General features: G+C 43.2%; 1 protein-coding gene across 1 annotated transcript in view; it reads right to left on the reverse strand.

The window, feature by feature from the left end:
• Positions 1 to 15,297: 15,297 nt before the first annotated feature.
• The window catches only part of DYNC2I1 (dynein 2 intermediate chain 1), a 45,126-nt gene continuing 43,459 nt past the window's right edge, over positions 15,298 to 16,964 (reverse strand). The window contains exons 23-24 of the mRNA XM_056857287.1: positions 16,409 to 16,632; positions 15,298 to 15,505 (exon numbers count right to left, since the gene is read on the reverse strand). Coding sequence (XP_056713265.1) covers positions 15,334 to 15,505; positions 16,409 to 16,632 — 396 coding nt within the window. The 3' untranslated portion in view covers positions 15,298 to 15,333. The remainder of the gene's footprint in view (positions 15,506 to 16,408; positions 16,633 to 16,964) is intronic.

A 16,964-nucleotide genomic window follows, 5' to 3' on the forward strand; every position in this document is an offset into this window, starting at 1 on the left:
TAGAAATTTATCTATTTTCTGTTTTGGAGTATTTTCTTTCTGATATAACTTAGAGTAAAATGAAACAAATTCTTTCTGAATTTCTGAAGTTGAATAAACTGGTCCTTTAGCAGTTTGGATTTTTGTTATAATCTTCTTTTGAAATGAGTCCTTCAGTTGTGTTGCTAAAAATTTTCCTGGTTTATTTGCATATTCAAAATACTTTTGTTTAGCAAGTTTCAGATTTTTATTCATTTCCTCCATTATTACCAAATTTAATTGGTGTTTAGATGCAGAAATCTGTATTTGAATTTCTCTTCTCTCCTCTTCCTGTGTTACCATTACCAATTTCTGCTCCAAATTTTGTAAATTCCAAAGTATGTTGTTTGTAAATTGCAATTGAGTCTTCTTCCAGGCCGAGTGTTTCTGTATCATAAAACCTCTCAGAACAGCTTTGAATGCGTCCCAAACTGTATTTAAAGAAGTTTCCCCATTAAGGTTAATTTCAAAAAAGTCTTTCATTAAAACCTGTAATTCCTTTTGTATCTTGTTGTCTTTTAAAAGTTTATCGTTCATTCGCCATCTAAATGCTTGTTTATTGTTCCAATCAAAGGTAACAGGATTGTGATCAGAAAAAGTTCTAGGTAAAATATGAATTTTACGTAGTTGCGTGAAAATTGATTTACTGGCCCATATCATATCGATTCTGGAGTGTGAATCGTGTCTTGCTGAATAAAAGGTGTATTCTTTAGCTGTTGTATTCATTGTTCTCCAAATGTCTTGTAATTCTAATTCTGAAGCCATGGCAAAGAAAGTTTTAGGCAAGCATCCATCATTGATATCTTTTGCTTTTGATTTTTTGTCCAGAGATGGGAGAATAATTCCATTGAAGTCGCCCATCAATAAAATTTGGTCTTGTGCGTACTGGGTTATCAGGTCATGTAATTTTTCATAGAAGGATTTTTTCCCTTCATTGGGTGCATAGATTCCAACCACTATTGTCCTTTGTCCCAATATTTTAGTTCTGATAATTACAATTCTTCCTTCATTGTCTTTATATACTAGTTCTGGACAGAGACTGGGGTGGGCATAGATTACCACTCCCTTTGTTTTAGTTTTAGCAGAAGCAATAAATGCTTGTCCAAGCATCTGTTTCTCCAAGTATTTTTTATGCTTTGAAGCTATATGGGTTTCTTGTAGGCAAATTAGGGAGTATTTATATTTCTGTAGATATTTGAAGATTCTGGCCCTTTTAGTTTTCTCATTCAGTCCATTTACATTCCAAGAAATTGCTTTTGCCATAATGTAGTATTTTTTAGCAAAATAAAAAGTCTATAGTTTAGTACCACCTTCTGCACCCTGTACCTCTTCTTCTTCCTCTTCTTCTTCCTCCTTCTCTCCAGGTAATTCTTTAAGGTCCATTTTATATTTTCTCAAAAATTTCCCCACATCTGCTTGGGATAGAATTGTCGTTTTCACTTCCTTATAGGTGAAAGCCAAACCTTGTGGCATAATCCAACGATATTTGATGCCATTAGCTTTCAGTATAGACACAAAGTCTTTGTAGTTATTCCTCTGTGAAAGTAGATGCCTTGGAATATCCTTCAGTAGTATAAGAGAGGAGTCTCCTGCTGACACTGGATTTTCATAATGAATCTTCATAATCTTGTCTTTAACTCTGGTGTCATAGAACACTATCATCAAATCTCTTGGCTTAGATCTTCTCATTCTAGCAGGTAGTGGTATCCTGTATATTCTATTAATGGCTTGTTTTAATTCTTGTTCATCTATCTGAAATAAGTAGGCCAAATTTGGTATTGCAGATTCTTTATTATCTCCCATCATATCTGGAAAATTGCGTATACGAAGGTTGGTCTCTTTCACTCTCATCTCCATCATTGCCATTTGATTTTTTGCCGCCATCTGATCCGCTTGTATTGTTTCAATCTGTTTTTCTTGGCTTGTTAATTTTTTCTTTGTGTCCTTGTGCTCATCCATCACTTTCTTAATTGATACATCCATCGCTTGCATATCTTTCTTCATAACAATCATTTGAGTTTTTACTTCTTTCAAGTCTCCAGTGACCACATCCAACTTCTGATTAATAGCTTGGGATGCTTGACCAAGATTTGTCATCATAGAAGTCAACTGTGCCATCTGTGCAGACATCTGTTCAAACTGTTTATTTGTTGCCTCAGTTTGTTTAGTTAGCATATCCTGTAACTTTTTTTCCATGGTCGAGGTTTGTAAAGAGTCCCTTAGTTTAGTATAGGCAGGGCTATGTAGTGAGCCAGAGCGGGGTCGAGACATTTACATTCAAAAAAAGCTGGTAAAATACATGTCCACCGACAGGGCCTTTAAGGTGCTGGTTAAAAGATGATAGTTCAAAGATCAGCCTAGTAATTTTTTCGGGTTGAAAAGAGTCGAAATTGGCTTTAAAATTGCATTTTAAAGTTTTAAAATACCAGTGAGTTTTTTCGGTCGCTCTAGATCGGATTAATCAGGAAGTAAACAGGAAGTTACTAGTGCTGCAGACCTTCTATCGCCTCTTTTCAATGGTTATTCCTTCAGGAATGATTTGAAAGTAACTCGAGTGCGACGGATATTCAGTCCCGCGGCTACTTCCTGTTGTTTTAGTTCCAATGATAGAGAGGGTGTTATAGAGAGTCTTCCGTTCCAGGCACTCCCTTACTGCAAACGTGGCAGGAATTCGCCGGAAAATCAGGAAGAGAAATCACCCTCCCCTTCCTTCGGACCTCTCATTGGTGATAATTCTTGTCAGTCTAAAAGGTATCCTTCCGACTCTTTGTTATGGTTTAGGCTGATCGATCCGATAAGGCTCCTGTCGCTAATCCCGATGACTAACTCAGATCAAACTTTTTCAGTTCGGATTATGGAGGGGTGGGGGTCCCAGAAATATTCTTATCAGCCTCCCGTCTGTTCAAATTTCTAGTAAGTAGACGAAGAGTTCTTTTGTACTCACTTGGGTGTCAAGAGGTGAGGTTCTTTTCTTTATGTAGTCCTTATGTTGGTATTAAGGCGGTGGAGGGTAGAGCTTGCTGCCAAAGTTGCGTTTTGGCGATGTCCTTCCCTAGTGCCCTCGCAGGACCGGCGTCTAGGACTCTGAGGGGCTTAAAAAAGCCCCCTCAGAGTACCTAGGAGGTCAAACCGCGTTTGCGGGCTGCAGGGAGTTCCTGCTTTCCAACCCACTTGCAAGGGTCGGATTGGGGTATCTATGTACCCCAAAAATAACGCAAACTTGGATTTCTCCCAGGACAACCTGGGGAAATGGAGTGCTCTCTCCAACGGCACCACCGGAAGCCGATACGTTTTGTTTTATTGATGTTATTTGCATGTACAACAGGTACACAGTGGATAAGAATATCAATAAAACAAAACAGCCTGCGTTATGAACTGCAGCTTCTTGAAACAGCGCAGAATGGCTTGTAGTACACAGACAACCAAAAGAGTAGGCTACTCATTGGAAAGTGCTTGTTTAAGCTACCAGAAGATGCTCCGGTTCTGAAACCATTTCTTTAAACCCGCAATCATGTTTTCAACTTGAAAAACAATGCACGTGGACAGGGATTCACAACAGTCAACCTAACAGTGCTTCTGAGTTGCATCTTTAAGTGGGGATTGTACATAGGTAGCTCCACCATGCACACACTGCGTAATATGGGTGTGTGTGTGTAAAGGGTGTGTGTGTCTGGCAAGAGCCAAAGATCCAGACTACTGTGCCCTCTCCCCAGCCGCGTGATCATCCTTTAGCTGCAGTGGCATTCGTTATTGCAGATGGAAATCCTCATGCTGACCAGGCCTCTAGCTACAAGCTCTAAAGCGTGTTCTACAGGGAACAAGAAAAATAGTCCTATAGGCCAGAAACAAAATTTAGGCTTCACCACGCAAGCTGACAAGGCTCTCATTTTTAGATAACCAGTTCCCTTGAGCGGCAGCTTGCTGGCGGCGTTTCATGCATGCGTTGCTCAGGACGGTGGTGAATAATAATTCCACTTCCCTGGACTGAGGCACATCAATCCGTGCTAAAGATCCACACTCAGTCTCCTTAGGCTACAAATTAAGACTAAAGACTCTGACTCGATCTATTGAATCAGAACAATGCTTATTTTCTGCCTCTTTATGCTCTGAATGAACACCGTGTCCATCCTTGGAGACATGTCAATGCCATAGGGTTGACAACAGCCTGGAGAAAAACTGTCATGTCCTTTTAATAGGCTTCATAGGATGTTACTTACCAGGTGATGTTAATGACCTCCATGCCATGAAAAGCTGACCTGCCCATTCCTATACATTAAGCTCCAAAAAGGGGGTTGCTGCCAGCCCCACTGACCACGCTAACCCCCGTTCCACCACATCTTTCCTTACACACAAAATACTCCTGTCCCACTCAAGCTATGCTTTTGTGAGTTACATTATACATAAGAACATAAGAAAAGCCATGCTGGATCAGACCAAGGACCATCAAGTCCAGCAGTTTGTTTACACAGTGGCCAACCAGGTGCCTCTAGGAAGCCCACAAGCAAGACCACTGCAGCAGCATTATCCTGCTTATGTTCCACAGCACCTAATATAATAGGCATGCTCCTCTGATCCTGGAGAGAATAGGTATGCATCATGACTAGCATTCATTTTGACTAGTAGCCATGGATAGTCCTATCCTCCATGAACATGTCCACTCCCCTCTTAAAGCCTTCCAAGTTGGCAGCCATCACCACATCCTGTAGCAGGGAGTTCTACAATTTAACTATGTGTTGTGTGAAGAAATACTTTTATCTGTTTTGAATCTCTCACCCCACATTCTGGTATGAGAGAGGGAGAAAAGCTTCTTCCTGTCCACTCTCTCCATACCATGCATAATTTTATAGACCTCTATCATATCTCCCTTTAACCACCTTCTTTGTAAACTAAACAGCCCTAACACTGATTAGTTACAGTGTAAACTTAACTTGCTAATTTAAAGGGTCCTACATCTCAACATACCAAATGTTAGAGACAATCAGCAGGGGAAGGCTGTTGTCTTTGTGTGCTGTTTAAGAAGCTGGCGAAAGTATTTGGCTGGCTTCTGTCTGAAGCAGAATGCTGGATGAGATGAAGACGAGAAACCCAAAGCAGCAAATTGAGAACAAGGCTGAGATCAGCCTGAGCACCAAATATCAAACCACTCCTTATTAACCTAACACTTCCTTCCTTGACATCCACCCCACAGAAACGCAGCTACTAGAATTTGCATGTCAACTTAATTCAGCTCAACAACTCATCCTGGTAGGGCCTTTAAAACTGGCATCCCCAGCTGCTGTTTTACTGCTCTGACCCTTTTTAAGGACTTTCCATAGGTAATCTGGAAGGCTCTGTCTCTTTCAGCCTTTTAGAAGACTTGTACAACTATTTTATTTGAAAGAGCTTTCTGCTGACAGCATGGAAATATTTGTTGCTGTTTGTCAGGAGAGAGCGTTCTACTAAAGGCTGAGCTGTTCCATCTGAGAGCCAACATGGTGTACTGGTTAAGAGCGGTGGTTTAATGGACCCAAAAAAGCCCCCCAAATTGGGGGGAGTCAGATTTAGGGGGGTTGCTCCACTGAAATGGTGCCTTTTATTTTTCGGTTCGGCATATCTGAATGCACACCCCTAGAGGGGAATAAATTTCTGCAGTAATCCTTCGTATGACAATTGTATGCTTTAAATATGTCCCTGTTTTCATTTGTGAAACATTGGAAGTTTTGCAAATTACTTTGAGACATAATTGGATTAGTAGGATTTTGAATGTTAATTGGAAATGGTAAAATTAACTAATCTTGTTAGGGGACAAGAAAGCATTTAAGGTTTTAATTATTTTCAGTGTAAATGGTCACCTTTTATGCTGAGGATTTATGCAATGGATTGAATCAGGAATCCTGCTCTTGATTTATGAGATAAAGTAATTATTGTTCTATAAAATAATTACATAACTTTATAGTTTGGTTTAATAGAAAAGACTAATAGAAAAGAGGAATGTTGCTCAAAGTGTGACTGTTTAACATCAACATTCACAGGACGCACAGTGTTGTGACATCTGTAAATCTGTGTTAATCTTGTGTTAACCCAGCTGAACTAGTATTTTAATTGATGCTTTACACCATCAAAATGTTGCTCTGCCTAGCTCAGGGCTGCCTCTGATTCTCCAAGGCTTTGGGTAGAGAACATGGTTTCCAGCACCTGCTACTTGAGGTCTTTTAGCTGGAGATGTCTGGGACTGAACCTAGAACTTCTACACCCAAAACTGAGTTAAATTCAGACTTCTTTACCCCCTCTGGGCTGCAAGAAAAATGGAGATTTACAGTGCCTTCCTAAGTGGAGTTACACCCTGCTGAGCCCATTAATTTCAGTCGATTTAGAAGGATGCAGTTCTGGCTGTTTGAAGGGGGCTTGGTGTTAGAGCACCTGCTTTTGCATCAGATTTTCTCGTCACCTCACTACTGTTACTTTATCCCAGAACTTTTCACATCTTCCATCTGCAATAACATTTGGCAGGAGAGAATATATATGGCAGAAAACTGGACATTGTAATTAGTAATTAGATCCTTGTAGTCACTGAAAGAGAGACCTAGGACAACGATAATTAAAATACTATCCTACGATGACATTAATCAGAGATGGCTTGTTTTATAATAGATCTGGGCAACAGTATGCCGTTAGTAGACTCCATTCATGCTGGGGGGGAAAGAAGACTGGAAGATTAAAATATCACATCCCATATCCTACTCAAAAATGTTGCTGAACTAACTATAGTGGCTTCCAAAATTAAGCCCAGTGTTTATTAGGTTCATGTGTTAGATTTGCCCAAACAACAAATGTACTTTACTAATCCAGTTGATTAGACCACAAAATAAATAATAGAACTTTAAAAAAAAAACACAATCCTTGGGGTTGTACCCAACATGCCTTCAGCTGTCATGCGTCCCCACCAAATCAATCCTTTATTAAATATTTTCCTTTGGCAGAGGAGGAACAGAATAGCAGCAAGGATACCAGAGAGACAACTTAAGAAAATACATGTTTTACCAATGTTGCTGTATATGCTTCTTTCATTCTCCCTTTCAAGGCAGCTGTACAGTGTTTAATAGTTTCGGCTCTGGCAAAATTGATCACCTCAGAGAGGGTGTCCCATTTTGTACTTTTCCACTTCCTCCCCAACAGATCTGAATTTTAGTCAAGACTAAAACCCTCCTTGAGCATGTGTTGAGCACAGGAGAGTAAACCCAGGGAATCCTTCTGTCAAGTTGTGGGCATATTTATTGATTATCGGCCTATTTATTGATTTATTGATATTTATTATCGGTCTTCTTCTTCAATTTAGAGCATTTATATCTTGCCTTTCATTTCTAAGAGCCAGTGTGGTGCAGTGGTTGTCTAATCTGGAGAACCGGGTGAGATTCCCGCTCCTCCACATGAGCAGTGGACTCTAATTTGGAGAACCAGATTAGATTCCCCACTCCTCCACACGCAGCCTGCTGGGTGACTTTGGGCTAGTCAGAGTTCTCTCAGAACTCTCTCAGCCCCACCTACCTCACAAGGTGTCTGTTGGGTTGGGGGAGAAGGGAAGGAATTAGTAAACCGCTTTGAGACTCCTTCTGGTAGATAAAAGCGGGGTATAAAAACCAACTCTTCTCCTTCTCCTTCTTCTCAAGAAAGTTAACAAATATTAAAAATACAGCCCCCTCCCAAATCACTTTTTAATATCCCAGAGTTGTGTGAGGTGAGATCTGTGCCACAGCAGAGCTGATGCTTATAGGTCTCTTCAGCAGACAAATTTACGACAATTCATTAGGTTCAGACAAGTCTGTGCAACATAAAAGCCATGCGCACGCAGAAGCATCCTTGCCGTCTACAAAAGAAGTAGGCACAATGGCCAACAGGCTGCAAGACCAAAGCTTCCCATGGAGAAAAGTTAATGGAAACACTCTGTGGCTGCTTAAAATTGGCAATAATGAAAAGGAGAAATCTGGCTGGAAAAAAGGTATTGTTATGAAAATGGGCCTAGATGGGAATACCGTGGCCTTCAGTGGAATTTTTCATTACAAGTTCAACAGTGCACTTGTGAGTGGTAATAAGAGAGAAGTCCGCTTCCTCTGATTTCAGCTGAGTGAATCACAAGGCCGTAGGAGACTAAACAGGAAAAAAAAATACAAAGCCAGAGCAGATACTTGCCCCAAAGTTACCTTTTACTTTTAAGTGGAATTTTAAAAGGAAAGCTAGATTTAACAAGAGATTGAGCTTCAGCTGACTTCAGACGGGTAGGGTGATTTCCCCTCCCCCTTTTAAAGAATGAATATTGATTTGGACACAATGAAATTCATTTTCTTTCCTGGACACAATTCAGTGCAGCAATTTAACTGAAAGTACCTATGCCCAGGCCTCCTTTTATCATGTCTACTTCAGCCCACACATTGCAATTCCTTGCAAATGCAGATAAGCTCCATCGTTTGATATTAGCCACAGGATTTCGCATTCCGAGGATGCCCTACCCAAGTTTCTAGGCCTTCCAGTAGCAAAGACAGACATTAAAATGTGGTGATATTTACAGGGTGAAGGTGTCTTAGTCTTCCCAGTAGCTAGGGTTGCACGTCCAGATTGCACCTGGAGATCTTCCGCTATTACAATTGACCTCCAGACAACCAAGATTAGTTCCCCTGGAGAAAATGGCTTTGGAGGGTGGACTCTCTGGCATTATACCCTACTGAGCTCCCTCCCTTCCTGAAACCTCACCCTCCCAGGTATTTCCCAACCCAAAGCTGGCAACCCTACCAGTAGCCAAGGGCCTGGTCTCTGGTGCTCTGCACAGCTCATTATCCTTACCCATACCTAGAATAAATCATGCAAACTAAGCAGCTGTACAGTGTGTAGTTAAGTAATGTTAGACAGAACATAATGGTCTTACAGTGGTAGGGGGGTTCAGCTGGTGATCTATACTTCAAATACAAAGCTGCAGCCTTTAAAACCCATAAGCCGAGGCCTGTTCGGATCTGGCCAACAGAAGGAGCAGATCTGCTCAGTGGCTATGGTTGCCAGCACCAGGTTGGGAAATACCTGGAAATTTTAGGGGTGGAGCCTGGGTAGGGTGAGGTTTGGAGAGGGGAGGCACTTCAATGCCATAGAGTTCAGTTGCCAAAGTGGCTGTTTTCTCCAGGGGAACTGATCTCTGTCACCTGGAGATCAGTTGTAATAGCGGGAAATTTCCAGCCACTTCCTGGAGGCTGGCAACCCTATCAGTGGCCCACTGTGTTATGCTCAGCACTTTGCAGATGAAATCCCTCATATCTGTTCTGACTTGGACCCTACATTAGCAGTGATGGGGTCAGGATACCATCCTGTCCAGTTGTTTGGGATACTTTTCAGCTTATTCAGTCTGAGGTTGTGGACAGGATCCTCTGAGATCTGAGGCCTACCCTTTTCTACCGAGGGGACTCACACATACAGTTGCCAACCTCCAGGTACTAGCTGGAGATCTCCTGCTATTACAACTGATCTCCAGCCGATAGAGATCAGTTCACCAGGAGAAAATGGCCGCTTTGGCAATTGGACTCTATGGCATTGAAGTTCCTTCCCTGCCCAAACCCCACCCTCCTCAGGCTCTGCTCCAAAAACCTCCCGCCAATGGCGAAGAGGGACCTGGCAATCCTACTCACACAGCCTCCTATGATTTTGGGGGACCAGGTTTGTTTTAAACTATAAACCTTCCCCGCAGTTACCAGGTGTTCTTAAGGTAGCAAGTGTATAGGAATGGGTTTGCTGCTGTGGAGTAAGTTTTGTAGAATACAGAGATACACCTGCTGGCCATGAGTATTCAAATCCTAATGCTGCCCAGAGGCATCTTTCTTTATGGAACAAATGGCCCCAAGCCAAGGCTGAAAAGTCATTGTGATGTTTTACTTCATTCTTCCTCCGAAACCTGTGACGCTCGCTAGGTGCTGGCAGAGAAGGGCAGGCCAGCATGATTCATCAACCGAAAGGAGCCGTTCAAACCAAACAGCTCTAAATGGAAGAGAAACGAGCCATGCTAGAGACACCCAGGCATCCTAAGCTACTGTCTTGAGTTCCTTGAGACAATCTGTTAACAAAGCTATAAATATCTCCTTTCCAGAGAGTCGAAGCTGGAAAAGGAGTCAGCATTATTCTGGGTAATTTATGGTAGCTTAACCTGTTCTGGGCACTGAACCCTGCAAAGGCTTCAAAGGACAAGAATAGTTTGCGATGTTCTTGCCAAATCTGTGCTGTTTTTTTGAAAGCGCTAAAAATAATAATGGCCCCTAGTGTACTAAACTTACCACTAAGCTAATCTACCCCCCAACATTTCCAGAAAGTTTTATTATTTTTAAAAACCCATGACAAATCCTGGCCCTCTGGTACCAACTCCCATTCTTCACTCTCCCAAACAGAACAAAGGACTTTATTTTTATTAGGTGGTCTTGTGAAAAGAAGAGAAGCATTTCCAGGTAATCCTTGCAAATAATATATTTCCTAGGAAGTTGGCTGTTGTACTATACTTGTACCCATACAAAGGATGCCAACGTCCAGGTACTAGCTGGAGATCTCCTGCTGTTACGACTGATCTCCAGTTGATAAGAGATCAGTTCACCTGGAGAAAATGGCCGCTTTGGCAATTGGTCTCTACAGCATTGAAGTCCCTCCCCTCCCCAACCCCCGCCCTCCTCAGGCTCTGCCCCAAAAACCTCCCACCGGTAGTGAAGAGGGACCTGGCAACCTTAAACCATACAGTAAATTGTTCTCTCTATCATGTAGGTTGCCAGCTCTGGGTGGGGAAATACCTGGAGATTTGGGGGATGGAGCCTGAGTTGGGCAAGGTTTGGGAAGGAGAGGGACTTCATTGAGGTATAATGCCATAGAGTCCACCTTCCAAAACAATGATTTTCTCCAAGTGAACTGACCTCTGTCTCCTGGAGGTCAGTTGTAATCACAGGAGTTCTCCAGCCACTGTCTGGGGGCTGGCAACCCTAGCATTTGCCCCACTGTGGTTCTCCAAACAAAATGTCTGGGGTATCCAACTCCTCAGGAGGAGGTCCATACCTACTGACTTGGCTACACCAATGAGAGGTAAGGTTGCCAACCTCCAGGTACTAGCTGGAGAACTACTATTGCAACTGATCTTCAGCTGATAGAGATCAGTTCACCTGGAGAAAATGGCTGCTTTGGCAATTGGACTCTATTGCATTGAAGTCCCTCCCCTCCCCAACCCCTGCCCTCAGGCTCCACCCCAAAAACCTCCCGCTGGTGGCGAAGAGGGACCTGGCAACCCTCATGAGAGGTGGCTTTCAGCTTTGAGGCAGGATTTGGATATCATGATAGAGGGAGGGCTAGGAAGTGGATGTGTGGCAAGGAGGAGCCACGCTGACTGTTCCCTTCCACTTGCTCATCCCCATTGCCATGCCTGCCTATCTGCTCCACTTGTCTACTTTGGCCAGTACCCAAGTGGAGGAGATGAGCGGTGGCAGAGGAGCATTGCTCTTGGTGATAATCAAGTTGCAGCAATTCGCTGTGTTGTTTCCTACATGCTTCATTCCTTGAACATAAATGCATATTTTATAACAAACTGTATATGTGGCTTGGCTAACTTTTCTTTTCTGTGCCTATTTTGAATTGTTTGCCATGTGTTCATTGACTAGTATTGAGACTAGTCTTGGATTTGGTGGTCTTACCTGTCTCATGCTGGAGAGCCAGCATGGGGTAGTGGTTAAGAGTGGTGGACTCTGATTTGGAGAATCGGGTTAGTTTCCGCATTCCTCCACATGAAGCCTGCTGGGTGACCTTGGGCTAGTCCCTCCCCAGACCCCGCCCTCCCCACATTTTCCATACCCAGTCTCCCAGGGTTGCCAGCTCCAGGTTGGAAATACCTGGAGATTTTGGGGGTGGAGCCTGAGGAGGAAGGGGTTTGGAGAGTCCAATTGCCAAAGCGGCCATTTTCTCCAGGTGAACTGATGACTGTCACCTGGAGATCAGTTGTAACAGTGGGAGATCTCCTGCCACCACCTGGAGTTTGGAAACTGGCACGGGAAGAAATCAGTACAATAATACAAAATGTGTATATTGTGTTTCAAAACATTTCAACAAGTACAATGGACTACAACAAGTGACAATAAACGATATATACAAAATATACAAAACGTGTTTGATGCAGTCTATGAATAGTACAGTCTATAAATAGTAGAATCTTCTTAGTATATAGAAAAGTATTTTAAAAAGTCTATCAGGTACATGTATAAATGATCACTTTGTGACCCTCGTTGCTTAGCTTTATTTGGATATTCATTTCTTTGTAATATAGTTACAGCCTTGGCTGTTTTGCTGTCTGCTATCCATTGCCTATTGCCTCATTCAATTTTGCCTACTACTGTTTTATTTGCATCAGTACCTGGAGGTTGGCAACCCTATTTATGGGGTGGTTTGTCATTGCTTTCCCCAGTTGTCTACACTTTATCTCCAGCAAGCTGGGAATGCATTTTACTGACCTCAGAAGGGTGGAAGGCTGAGTCAACCTTGAGCCGGCTACCTGAAACCGTCTTCCGTTGGGTTTGAACTCAGGTCGAGAGCAGAGCTTCGACTGCAGTACTGCAGCTTACCACTCTGCGCCAGGGGGCATTAAATCCCCTCTGAGAGGGTACAGGTAGGTTTCCCCAGAGGGGCAAATAGCAGTCCCCAGGGCCATTTTAAGTCAGGAAAATTGCAGGGAGGGGAGGCATGAGTTCCTTCTCTGAAGGGTGGGTTCAAATGTAAAAGACAGATCCAGACACCCCTACAGTTCTTAACATCAAGGTGGAGGAATTTAGTTAAAGCAGTTGCTTAGGTTTTATCTCTACACCATAGTGTTGCCAACCTCTAGGTGTGGGCTGGAGTTCTCCTGGAATTACAACTGTTCTCCCGACTACAGAGATCAGTTGCTCTGGAGAAAATGGCAGCTTCAGAGGGTGGTCTGTATGGAATCACACCACTGCTGAGATCCCTTTCGGTTAAACGGATGGTTTAGAATTACAGCTGATAATGGTTTGCAAAATATTCTAAATCCACCCTGCTCTGAAATTTATGTATCTGAGTACAGCTGAAATGGCAGCTCCTAGGGAACATAGGGACATGTACATTACAGCTGCCATTTTCTAGAAAAGTAAAGAATGAAATCTGCATTGCTGAAATATAGCCATAACCTTGGGCTTCAAGTTTAATTTGCTCAGGGGACTGTTTTTTTTCATGGTGGTTTGGTGCCCTCTTGTGGGCAAGCCAGTTTAAAATAGTTTAAGAATGTCCAAAATAAGAATAAAACAAGCATAGCCAATGAGAGATGAGTTTTGAATTACTCATTACACTTACTCAGGCTGAATGGTATTTTTTCTTTAAGGAACAGAAATATGACCTAAAGCTTCATCTGCAGTTTGTTAGGTTAGAACTGAGCTTTTTTGCAAACAGTCTCAGGATACAAAACAGTATAGTTAAATTGTGGAACTCCCTGCCCCAGGATGTGGTGATGGCTGCCAACTTGGAAGGCTTTAAGAGGGGAGTGGACATGTTCATGGAGGCTATCCAAGGCTACTAGTCAAAATGGGTACTAGTCATGATGCATACCTATTCTCTCCCAGGATTAGAGGAGCATGTCCATTATATTAGGTGCTTTGGCACACAGGCAGGATAATGCTGCTGCAGTTGTCTTGTTTGTGGGCTTCCTAGAGGCCCCTGGTTGGCCACTGTGTGAACAGACTGATGGACTTGATGGGGCTTGGTCTGATCCAGCATGGCCTTGCTTATGTTCAGTATGCCAAGACACAGATGCAAAAGGGACCATGAACGCCCATAACTTGTGTTCAAGCCCCTGGTGTGTAGGATAGGAAGGACCAAGCCAATAAAAAAGCAATCTGCAGCAGTTACTCTGGTCTCTTTCTAGCACTAATGGAAATTCATTCTGCCATTTGTATCTCATGTGTTTTGGATAACATTAATAGTTACTATTAATGCATTTAGCTTTTTACTCTCTTCAGGGCAAAACGTTACAAAATGAAAGCTCAAATAATTTAAAAAACTGTAACATTGACACACAATTACTATCGAAATAAAATCCGTAAGTAGATAGCCTGCTTTCTATCTCCCCTCGGTGGATTGGTTGTCGCCTGGCTTCCAAAAGGCAATGCAAATAAGACGTTATAGTGTGTAAGTTTTGGTAAATATCCACAATGAGAATGCTAATAGGATACATTTATGGAACAGTGTCTGCTCATTTAGTCAAGCGGTTACATGGGTCATTTCTCTCGAGAGTACTTCAGTGATTTGATTCTGTTGATGTCACAAAATGGACTTGTGCTCGCTCTTCTCCCATTTCGCAGGCGTCTTCCCTTTCCTTTTTAACACTTGCCTTAGTTTGCATCAAATTCAGAAAGCAGCGGGTTTTGCTTTCCCTTCAGTTCTGCTCTGAAAGGCATTAACCCGTTTCCCCACTCCTCCACATGAAGCCAGCTGAGTGACCTTGGTCTAGTCACAGTTCTCTTCGAGCTCTCTCAGCCCCACCTACCTCACAAAGGTGTCTGTTGTGGGGAGGGGCAGGGAAGGCGATTGTAAGCTGGTCTGAGACAGCTTAAAGGTAGAGAAAATTGGGATATGAAAACCAATTCTTCTTCTTCCATGACCCTGAAAAGGACTGCTAAGGATTGGACTTTCTATACAGAGCTTGCACTGTAAGGAAAAACATGGATGAAATACAGAAGGATAACTTTCGGGCGTTTTCTTGCTTCTCTTGTGTATGCTACGCAGGCCTAGAGGTCGTGGTAGATGAGGGAGGTCTGCCCAATATAAGTAACACACAAACTGGAATTTTCAGCCACTGCCAAAGCACCTTGAATCGATCAGAAATTCTTCAAACATTAGCCAGTCAAATGCTTTAATTACTTTCCTGTGGATGCTAAATAAGCATAGCTACCAAGTCGGCATCATATGGAAAACTTGAAACGGGCACCCACTCTTATAGTCACGGTTTTATTCCAAAATATCTATACACATTTATCATCGCTAGTACACTGCATTTATATTCCATTCAAAAATGTATTTACTTTCAATGCGTCTCTCCCTTTAGGCGGAACTCATTTTGTTGTATTTTATATGTTTGACAAAAATATTTTATATCTCAAGCTGAAATACTGTGTTTGCTTAAAATACATGTATAAATACTATTTACAAAAATAAAGTGGGGGGGGAATGATGAAATTCTGGCTTTCGGCCAAGCCCTTCTCAGTGTTTATCCAAATACGAATAAAGACACCTAAACGCAAGTCGCTGCCTATTCACAGAAAGGCATCTGTTTGGATTCTACAAAGCCTGCTGCAAGAGCAAATTGAGTTTCTCAGACTCCTCCGGCTGAGGGACAGCCCACTTCTTCTTTACGTACCAGATCTCTATGACTCCGGATTCTTTGGCCAGCGCAAGGCCGAGGAGACCGTTGAGTTTTTCAGGCTCACCCAGCACAGCCATGGTCACAACCCTGAGGGGGGAGGGAAAGAGAGCTTTCGTTTAACCGAGGGCGAGCTCCGCAAGAGTTTCTTCTCGGCGAGCGATTTCGAGCTGAACCAGAGGAAGGGGTGGACTCTGGCATGAGTCTTGTTCATGCTAGGGGAGGGTCCATGAAGCAAGGTGTCTCTTGCGGGGCCATGGAGAAAACAGAGCCTATACATTCCTTTTTTCGATCACCCCCATTCAGCGCACTTAAGCTGCATAAAACTAACTATGCTGAACTGGGTATTTGGCTGATCAGGAAAAAGACTCCACCCCATAATTAGCTATTGGTCGGCTAGTAGAAAGTGCCATCAATTTACAGCCAACTTATGGCAACCCTGTAGGGCAGGGATGTCAAGCATAAGGCCCGAGGGCTGGATCTGGCCCCTTGAGAGCTCTTATATGGCCTGCAATCCAGCCGAGGCAGCCACCCCCACCCCCAATCTGGGATGACGAGACATGGCCCGGCCTGACCAAGTGACATTTATGTCATATCTGGCCCTCGTAACAATTGAGTTTGACACCCCTGTTGTAGGGTTTTCAAGGCAAGGGAAGAGCAGAGGTGGTTAACCATTGCTTGCCTCTGCGTGGCAACCCTGGCCTTCCCTGGTGGTCGCCCATCCAAGTACTAGCCAGGGCCGACCCTGCTTAGCTTCTGAGATCTAACGAGAGTGGGCTAGCCTGGGCCATCTAGGCCAGGGTAGATACTGGTCTACTTGAAGAAAAGAAGTGGGGTGTTTCCTTTTTGACCCCAAACATACAGATCAGCTGGTCTGCAATCATAACCTCAGGGAGTATTAAGGAAGCAGAACTTTTAGGAGATTGTAACAACAGAAAGGTTATCGACTCGATTCTGCCCAACTGTGATCATAACAGAATATTCAGGACTTACTTATCTGCCTGGGTGGGTTGTTTGGCTACAGGCGACAAGTCGCTTTCCAGCAGGTCCCAAACGTAAACTACAGACATCGCGTCCAAAACAAAAAATACGGCTGGTCTGGTCAGAGCCCACTGCAAGGCGATTATTGGCTGCCCCGTTGTGCTGGTGTTCCACTGGATGAGCGGAAGCTCGGAGGTCATTTGGTGCAATCTTATGCTCCCGTCTGAACAGCCCGCCTGTAAACACAGTGTCACGCACATGCGCACAACAAAACACACAACAGATGGTCAGTGCAAACACTTCTTGTATCGATTGGAACAAACACACTCTAAAGAGGCCATGCAGTTTACCTCTTGCCCGTAGGGTGTAGCCATTTCCCACTAACAAGCCAGTATGTGGCAAACTCCCGTCCCAACTGCACCTGGAATGTTTTCCCTCCTGTTCGACTGCTGGTAATAAAAGCCAAAACTGTTGTTGGGAATTAAGAACATAAGAAAAGCCATTCTGGATCAGACCAAGGCCCATCAAGTCCAGCAGTCTGTTCACACAGTAACCAACCAGGTGCCTC

This window comes from Euleptes europaea, chromosome 11 (genome assembly GCF_029931775.1).
Source record: "Euleptes europaea isolate rEulEur1 chromosome 11, rEulEur1.hap1, whole genome shotgun sequence".
NCBI lineage: Eukaryota > Metazoa > Chordata > Lepidosauria > Squamata > Sphaerodactylidae > Euleptes > Euleptes europaea.